This window comes from Nymphaea colorata, chromosome 3 (assembly GCF_008831285.2).
Source record: "Nymphaea colorata isolate Beijing-Zhang1983 chromosome 3, ASM883128v2, whole genome shotgun sequence".
NCBI classification, from domain to species: domain Eukaryota; kingdom Viridiplantae; phylum Streptophyta; class Magnoliopsida; order Nymphaeales; family Nymphaeaceae; genus Nymphaea; species Nymphaea colorata.
The window spans coordinates 13538027-13547758 of record NC_045140.1 but is presented as its reverse complement, the minus strand read 5'-3'; the positions used below and the strand labels follow the sequence as shown (position 1 = coordinate 13547758).

General features: G+C 40.7%; 1 protein-coding gene across 7 annotated transcripts; it reads right to left on the bottom strand.

Moving 5' to 3' along the window:
• Nucleotides 1-195: 195 nt before the first annotated feature.
• On the bottom strand, nt 196-9153 carry LOC116249878 (leucine-rich repeat extensin-like protein 5). Of its 7 annotated transcripts, none has more exons than XM_050076836.1 (7): nt 7911-9153; nt 2542-3659; nt 1986-2087; nt 1796-1899; nt 1407-1561; nt 758-926; nt 196-652 (listed from the first exon to the last, which is right to left on the bottom strand). In XM_050076836.1, exons 1-2 carry the CDS (start codon nt 8784-8786, stop codon nt 3582-3584), a joined length of 954 nt encoding a protein of 317 aa, XP_049932793.1. In that variant the 5' UTR covers nt 8787-9153; the 3' UTR covers nt 196-652; nt 758-926; nt 1407-1561; nt 1796-1899; nt 1986-2087; nt 2542-3581. The 7 variants fall into 7 exon arrangements, with proteins under 7 accessions (XP_049932793.1, XP_049932794.1, XP_049932788.1 ...); XM_050076837.1 differs by having other exon boundaries at nt 2542-2881; XM_050076831.1 differs by having other exon boundaries at nt 2542-2660; nt 7911-9151.
• Nucleotides 9154-9732: the final 579 nt, after the last annotated feature.

Below are 9732 nucleotides of genomic sequence, written 5' to 3'. Positions count from 1 at the left end.
ACTCAAAACTGAGAAGTGGGTCTCTGCTAATACAATTAATTAAGCCAATTATGAGCATTTGTTCTCAACGACTATTCATTAAATCAAATCTGAGGACTTATTCTCTTGTTTTTGCGATTGTCAAATATTCTACGCACATATCAGATTAAATAAATAAATATATGATATATTTATTTATTTATATATATGAGCCGATTAATATCATGTTATGTATAAAATTTATTTGTTGAAAGATAGCAATTTCAAAACAGTATTTTACACCAGGGATGGTCCAGATGGGAGGTAGGATAAAGTGAAGTGGTAGAGCTGGCGACAAGGGTGAACGACAGAATCCTGGAGGGGATGATAAAAGGAAGCATGAAGGAGAGAGAGGAGGTTCTAAAGTCTTTCCCTACTCGTCCTCTTCGTCTACATTCTTGTCTCTCTGAGCTACAACAACAAGCTTCCTTCAAACTTATCTCAGAGAGAGAGAGTTGCAAGAGAAAGAAGTGACCTGGGCTTCTGAAAAAAGAAGAATGAAGCATGACTAACCAGGAGAAATTAGGTTGCAAGAGAGCGCTATCTGAATGGCTGTATTTTGTTTATCACCAGTAAGTATCCAAAAGTTGATTCCAGCCTTCCGAAGTAGATCGATTGTTTCAGGAACACCTTCCTGCAATGACATCCAAAAGAAAACGAGCACAATCTACTTAAGTCAAACCAGAAGGAAAGCTCTCGCAAGAAACAATACCCCCCAGACAAGGAAAAAGAGAATCACCTTTCTTCTATTGCAGCAACTCCAAGAACCTCAAGGCTGCAACTCCAAGAACCTCAAGACTGTGTTCCAAACGTTGGCAAACTTCAGCACTTCTCCACTAAAGGGAATGATTTGCATGCATTGACAAACTTTACATCTTCATTATGGGGCCGTTTGATGGCCTGAAAATCTGGAATTGAAGATATAGAAATATATTTCTTGGAAAAAATGAATGGAAAAAATCTTTCCGATTCCCATTTTGATGTGTGTGTGTGATGACTAAGAAATATATTTCCAAAACTATATTTCTGTGTTTGATGATAAATAAATATATTTTTAGATTTCTAAAGAACTACAGTAGTAACTATCTTCTAGAAAGAATGCCATAAAAAATCACATATAAAACACGAAAGCAGCATTCTGGCAAATCTCAGGTAACAGTTGCACAATGGTAACAATTGGCCAGGATATAGTGTAACTTACAAGTATACACTTGAGAAAAGCTATATCTTAGCCAAACATCACGTACAGAAAAGGTATCAATTATAAATTCAACTCAAGCAACAACTTCCATTACGTCAATGGAGATTCATAAAACCCATACAAGACTCGTTTAACTCAAAACATCTCAAAACAAAAGCTTCTAATCAGCAATTTTATATCCATTTACCATGTTTGCGGATGCAAGTAGCATCTTTTCCAGTTATGAGAGAAGCTTCTCTTTCCGGATGTTTCTGATTCAGATGACCAATGAAGAGACCATCCTCATCATGCCAGTTCACCTACTAATAACAGCCATAGGCTCCATTTCTCATTCTGATTCATCTACCAGGCATAAAACCAACATCACCAAATCAGCTTCCAGTAAGTAGGCTTTCAAATAAATGTAATCATCACCTCAGAGCCAGATTAGTTCGTAGAAAACAAAACCAGCCCCCATAAGCATATAACAGAGAGGAAATTCAGCATCAAGGAACATACTAGACGGGAAACTATCATCATTAATCTAGTGAAAATTTAACCAGAAGAGGTTCAATGCGACAAAGCATGAGAAGGTACACTGGAACACTCCAATGGAGAACCACCCACATAACCATGTGCATATGCAAGGACTCCTTCAACACCATCTCCTTGCAACTTTTGCATGCTTCAAACACCACTTCCTACATGATTTCATTTTCCAGACGTCCATCAAAAACATGAAAGAATTTCTCTCCCTCAAATATCATCCATTATAATGACCTGTTACCTGAGCCATGTGAGCGGCTTCATAAAAAGAGGCAAGAATTTGGCTGGGTTCCAGAAGATCAGATACGGCAAGGATGGGCTTGCATCCAGCGGCTCTGCAAATCTACATGTAAGAAAATGATTGATCACTACAACAAATAAGATTTTTGGCCATGGCCCATACCATGGAAAGTAACTAAGTGGGCCAAAGTGTCCAATCATTAGCTAATGCAATATCAATGTGGTAGCACATTCAAACACAAGATAATTTGTAATGCCATAATTTTTCCGAAAAAGGTAAGCCAAAGGAGTTGGCTAGCTAACAAGATCCATGTCTACATAATTCAACCATGTAGCAGCAGATTGCTGCTAGACTCAAGTGGGATCACTATCTTTGGCCCTATTTCTCATTTTTATTGACTTCTTCATTCTCATTTTTGCCATTATGTTTTACGATCTTCCACAGTTTCTCAATTTTTTTCATGAGAAGTTTGTCTTATACTTTAAGGTCAAGAACATATGGGATCTTGCAAAAGCAGACATTGAAAAATTTAGAGAGAGAGAGAAAGACGAATTACCTCCTCTCAACATGAAAAAAAGAAGAAACAAAGAGAATAAGGCCTTTGATGAAATCTTCGAGACACTCATCGTCTAAATGCTTGCCAACAACTGATGGAGCATTTGCAAGATTGATCACCTATCAAGAATATATATAGTTAATAAATAATACAGCACAACTGAAACTTAAATGCAACAACACATGCCAACTAAAAAGAATGCATGCATAATACTCTAGGGAGACCAAAAGCATGGCCAATAGACAAGCCATTGCTAAGTAGCTACATGTTGGTCCATTCATTGGAACATTCAAGCTTGACAACGACCTCGTCTATAGAGCTCCAATTTGGCCCCCAGTACCTACAAAGAGTTAGAGTTGGATGAACTTCACGTACATCCAATAACCTGTAGATCATGCATAGCACACCAAAATCCAATCCAAGTATTTTGTTGTAAACTAGAAGCAAATATAGTTCTATGTTTGACCATTTTGTGTGCAAGTAGTATCTTTGATTTTTTGTGTAATGTTGTAAGCATACTGCAGAAACACTAGTTAACTGTTAACAAGATGAGCAGGCGAGCTGGTTTCAGGTGGTAATTGCTTCAACAGCATGTCTGTCATCTTCATGGGTCCAGATCTAACCCTGGTCCTTTCAGAGTGAGACCAATCCCTCTGTGTTTCAGTCTCAAACAACCAATTCTTGGAAAAGCTTCTATCAAATTGAACAGTAAAACCAAGAATCAACTAAATTGATGTATCGACATATATCCATAACAAAACAGTACCCAACTTTGACCCAAAAACCATACAAAAGTCGGTCCCTAACCTCTGCAAAATCACTGGTGGAACTAGCAGTTTTGTGCAGTTTGAGGAAACTAAGAGTCCAATAAGTGAGAAGTACAGATCGAACACAGGGAACAAACAGATATTAAGTTAGACCAAACAATGCACATTTACTACCTCAAATAGAAACAAGTCAAAAGGTTCTTCAAGAGTGATGCTACTAGTTTAAAATAAACAATTCCTAAAGTGTGGTTGCTTGAAAGGGCAACCCTGTGTCTATTTAGATCTTTGACTTGTGCTCCAACTCCTCCACTGAATGCATCCGCCCTTACATTTATCCAGAAGTGCCTGCGGCTGCAATGACGAACTTGAAAAGAAATGAGAACAAAGAAAAACAAGGGCATAAACCTAGAGCTTAGACCCACTCACGAGCAATAACTCTAAGCTCAACTAATAAACACTTTAAAACGATATACATGAAACAGAAAATAACCAAAATCCTTACTTGAAATCTATGTTCTCTAAATTAACTGGACCTAAATATAAGCAAATTTGAAAGACCGTGAAAGAAGCCTACACGACTCTGACTTAAGCTGTCATATCACACCCAAAATCCTAACTCAATTCAGGTAAAAGATAGACCAATTGAAACTTGTTTGGTTTCTGCAAGCAATCTAATTTCTGCACATATATGTAAATTTCTCTAACAAAAATTCTCTGTTTTCGACATCAACTTTGCAACCACTGGGTCAGATCAGATTCCCTACAATAAAATAAACTAAACCTAAGGGATAAGTCTTGGCAAGCAAAAAAAATAACAAAAGAATCTGTCAATGTTTTCTTGCAGGCACGGCCTCACTCAACCCAGCACAGTAGGGAAGGATAGCATTTCACTCATCCCATCAATAAACCCCATCCCAAAAATAGTAATGTTGCAGCAACCATTAGTAACCCCACCCCAACCCCCACCTTTCCATTCTGTCTTGGGACATGTGTTGAAGTATCTTTCCATGTGTAGGCTGCTACTGCAATGACCCAGAACTGCTGCCACATACCACACGACCCCATCATCCCACTGCTTACCACACATCTCTTGGGCTCCCTCAACCTAAACCAAGGTTTTGGTGTTCCCTCAGATCAGCAACCCTCTAGGATCATAAGTTCTCAGTCCGAACCTGGATCCACCTAAAACTTGGACTGAGTACCCAAACTTATTTGAATATCCAACCTGCAAAAACTTGGTTAAGCCAAGTTGGAAGGCCATGACCCTGACCAAGACAATGTGTCATGGAATGGAGTTCATCAGTTTTTCCTTGGAGGGCCCAAGATCCTGCTTAAGCAGGTCTACCACTGGTAAGGCCCACATCATCAGGTGTCCCAAGTGAAGTTCAAGGCATTTTGCATAAAAACAGCTAGCTAGGTGAATGACCAAGCTTGGGGACCTAGCTGCTAAGCAAGCCTTTGACAACATAGCCAGTAGGGCATTGAATCAAAGACATTCAAATGGGGTCATACCGAAGACAAAATTAGAGTGAATTTTTACATGTAATTAGGTTTAGAGTCTTTAGACATTTAACATCTTCAAATGGAATTATAGAGAAGACAAAAATAGATCTAATTTTTACATGTAATTAGGTTAGACATGTAACATCAAGTTCAGTACCAAAACAATTTTTCTCATTGAACTTGACCAAGTGGATTTGGAATCAAATCAAATATTAGACTATAAGCAATAAAGCAGACCATCAACTTCATAACACAATGGCACATGAACCCTGTTGTATGGAATGCAAAACTGCAAATTACACCCACCAAGCTCAAAAGCATCTAAACTAATGGCTCTGAACCATGATACCAGAAGCATACATAATCAAATTTTCCTTAAGCTAGAAAACAAATGGTCTAAGTCACAAGGATATGCCAAAAATGGTGACGCACCTGAGTCAACGCGGGTGCGGCCCGACAATACACCCAACTTGGTTTGACCGAGTCGGGTGTGGCTGGCAGCGCCCAACTTTTTTTTTTTTTCCTTCTCCATCTTTTTCCTCTTCCTTTTTTCCTCTCTCTCTCCTTCCCCCTTTTCCCTTTGTTTCTCTCTCTTTCCCTCTTTCCTCTGGATATGCTTCGCATGATTTATTTACCATTTTAGTAAATTCAATTACTTTATAGCATGGTATAAGATTTAAATATTTGGTAGCACAAAATCCACAGCCATGAATTCATAGATATGGGGCAATTCAAATGGTTGATTATGTAGTTTCGCTTGCATAATGACATACCCTCATAAATTGTGGTGCAGTACGAAAATTGTTAAGCGTGTTAAGCACATGAACCATTGTGCATTTGGGCAATACAACCAGATTTTGCTTACAGCAGAAAAGTAACGAAAATTAGGCACCCATTATAGAAAGTCCATTCCACCCTTTTCATTTTGCAACTTTGCTATCAAATGACAGCTTGAAACATCAGATGGAAAATGCTTTTACCCTGAGTAACATGCAAGTCAATTGCAGTAACTGCACCTGCCCACTCAGGTGCAATCAAACCCTATAGAATTAAGTTACTAAAAAAAAAGGTTTATCCTTCTAGCTTTAGGGCTCAATTTCTTGCTCCCAAAATCACCAGAAGCTTCATTTTCATAAGTCCCTTCTCCCTCTCCATCTCTTTTTGTGTTTGGGTTTCCATGACTAACCAGCAACAGCAAGAAGACATCTGGCAGCAACAACCATCCATTTCCATCTCTTTCTCTCCCTCTCTCTCTATCTCAGTTCCCTCCAATGAATTTGATGAAGACCAATCACCGAGAGGCGAGTAAGCCTGGGTACCGGGCCGGGCCGCCGCCGTGTACCCGGTACCCTGCCCGGTCGGGCCCGGGCCCGGTTGTGCAGCCCGGGTCGGCCCGGCCCAGCCCGTAAATAATTTATAAAAAATATTTGTTATTATTTTTTAAACTTAATAATGTGTATTTTATAATTGAAATATATTTTATACTATTAAAAATAATTATTTTATAATTAAAAAATAATTTTTATTATCGGGCCTGGGCTGGGCCGGGCCCGATGCCCACCCCTAGAGGCGAGTAGCAATGACTTTGACAAAAAACCCCTTCTCTTCTGAGTTCTGACAACTAGTGGGTGGTGGTGACACCTCTCTCGCTCTCAATTTCCTCTCCCAAATTCATCGACAACTTCAACCAGCAGCTATCAGCTTCCTCTATGCCTTTTTTTGGGTGACCATCAGCCTCCCTGTCTCATCACTTCCAGCAATGGCCGATGGTGAAAGAGCCCTCTTTATGGTGTTTCTCTCCAAGCACCATGACCTCACACCTTACAGCTTACGTTAATTATGACTTTCCTGTTTGCTACTGTTATAATCTGTTCTATTGAATTGTTGTTATTTTTTTAGTTTTATTTTTTTAGTTATATAATCTGTTACTAATCTGATGTTGACTTATTTTATAATACTTTACTTTTATTAATACACTCTGCTTTATAAGTATAACCTATCTTAGTGTCTTAAAATCTGTTTTAATCTGTTCTTATTTTACTTCTAATTTGTGTGCTGTGAACTAGCTTTAGCTGACATATATAATCCGTCCTACTTTATTCTGTAATCTATTTTGTATGTAACGATCTGATTTAATCTGTTTCACTTTTATTATATAATCCGGTTTATCACCTGTCTTGGTCTTTTATAATTGGTTTTTATGTTAATTTTAATCTGTTTGTAGTGAACCTATTTTAGTGAACATGGACAATTCTTTTTCAGTGAAATATTGATAGATTGATACTATGACAGCTTGATAGTTGTAAATTGTTAGGTTTGTTGTTTGTGAACTATATATGCACACACACACACACATATATATATATAAGAACCCAAGTTTTTCAGAAAACCGCTGCAGACAACACCATGCACCCATGTGGCATAGCTTCTGCCCTGTTGAGTTACCAGCAAAACAGCATTTCCAATCAAGTAATTTCTTACGCGATCCATGATCTGTGTAATATACGTCTTCTTTAAGGTCACACAAAAGCAGTTCAACTTGCGGAGAAACCTCCCATTTTTTCCCCCAACCGCTTAATTTGTTATACGTCTAAGTAAGAAATCGCATTTATTAAAGAGTATAACACTATAAATGAATACAACGAAAATTCCCTGAATTGAAGGGATTGACAGTAACTGACTACAAACACAACATCAATCAAGCAACAAGACTCCACAAAAACGATGAATCGAAACAGGAACATCCCAAAAAAATAGATACAATCACATCCAAACCTTATGGCTCTTTGGCAAGTACCTCTAGTTGATAAATAATCGTTTCTAAAGCATGGCATTCTAAGAACCTTTGATTGTGTTTTCTCAGATGGACTCCAATCAATTCAACATCTTACTTGAAAGAGAGGCAACCATATATACCAACAAACAGCGTAAGAATGGAGAAGGCCATATATACAAGACAAAGAAAAAGAAAGAGGGTTCATCGCCAAAAAAAAAAAAAAGCATGATTAGAAAATATAAAAACTTTTCAAAAGAACTTCGAAGTGATTCACCGGCATAAACAAGTGAATTACACAGGTGTTCACAATTCAATTTTCTTACTTGTGGAGTCTGAGCGAGCTGACTCGGCCATGGTTGGGAGTCGTACGGTAAGGACGTGGGTGGTGGTGGCGGAGGCATGACTTGACTACCACCTACAAATGGCGGAGGAGGCTGTTGCATGGGAGGTGGCATAGGTTGGCTGCTACCCATAAATGGTGCTGGAGGTGCCTGCATCAACGGCGGTACGCTCTGAGTAGCTCCCAAGAACGGAGGTGCAGGCGGCCGCATAGTGGGTGAACCAGATTGGCCACCGCTGAATGGCGCTGGGGCTGCTTGCATCGGTGGGGCAACTGAAGCATGACTAGCGCCCACGAACGGCGTCGCCTGGGGCTGCATCATTGGACCCGGTACTCCTTGGCTGCCACCTAAAAATGGGGCGCGAGACTGTTGAACCTGCGGCAGGATGCCGGGAACGTTCTGACTATCAGCCATCGGACGTACGCCGGGTGGCGGCGGAGGCCCACGCGCCAAACCAGGCGGACCCTGCACGGTAGGAGGAAATCGAGATCCAGGAGGCACAAACGCTGCTGGTCCGTTACTTATAGCCGTCGGACCGCTTGACGGCGGCGAAGCGGAGAACGGGCCCGGCCTAGACGCGGCCCGAGGAGGCGGCTGAGCGAACCCCATCGGTCGACCAGGCCCAATATTCCCCGTCACAAACGGCGGAGGCGACACGCCCCGAAGAGGAGGAGCGTACGTAGGTGCGTCCGTGCGAGCGATGGGCATTGGGGAGGATCCGGCGCCGGCAAAGGGCGGAGGACGTGTAACCGGCGCGTTAGGGCGAGTCACGTACAGGTTCTGAATACCCGCGGCTAGAGCGTCGGGCGGCCCCTGAGGATGGCCGGTGTAGCCAGGTCTAGGTGCCGAGGACGCCATAAACGGCCGATCCTGTCGAAATTCAGTCGCGATTTGTCGATAAACCAAGGATCGTCGCCCCCCCGATCTAGACGAGGCCGGGGTCGTCGGAGATCAACCTCGGAACCGCAAGAAAGAAAGAAAGAGAATGAGGTGATCGGATCTGAGATATCTGATAGAGAAAGAAAAGTGGAGCGCAATTAATAGATTCGTAAGAAGACGGAAGGGAAGAAGAAGAAGAAGAAGAAGAAGGGAGAGAAGAAAGAACGAAGAACGGTCTCTATCGCTCTCTTCCCTTCTTCCGAACGAACGCGGCCTATGCGTAGTTGAGAAACGCAAGGGTGCTGCAATTAGTAAAATCTAAAATGTATGCTAACGCTCACACTCACCCCCCTCTCTCCTCCGTTTTCTTTTTTCGCCTCCTTTCCTTTTTGTTCGCTAAATCTGGCACCTCATCGTTCATCTAGGCCGATTTCTTGATTTCTTGTTTTAAAACATAAATTTTTTATTTACGACTCAGTAACTATCAGCTTTTAACTTATAATGGAGGATTGCATAGCTGGTAAAACTGGTTCATATGAACAACACCAGTTCAATTCCTATTGGCGCCATGCTCTATGAGTTGAGTGGGGCGCATTACTAAATTGACCACGCACTGCCTTCTTATGTATAAGTACCGAAAAAAATAGTCTTACTTAACTCAGTTTGTTGGATGTATACAGGCCAATTTGTTCAAGACTTTAACGTTGTGTTATATATTTAAAGTGTATTTGAGAACCACATGTGCTCCAACGGAATCAAAATTAGACCCAACTTTTGATTAATCCAAAAATGAGCTCTTAGCTTTTGAAAGTTTGCATTTCACCACTTCAACTGATGAAATAATTTACAAGGAAACAACTCTATGACAAGAGGGTGTTCATGTTCATACCCGAACATGCAGTCGTGTGTTTGGTGGAGATGCAAA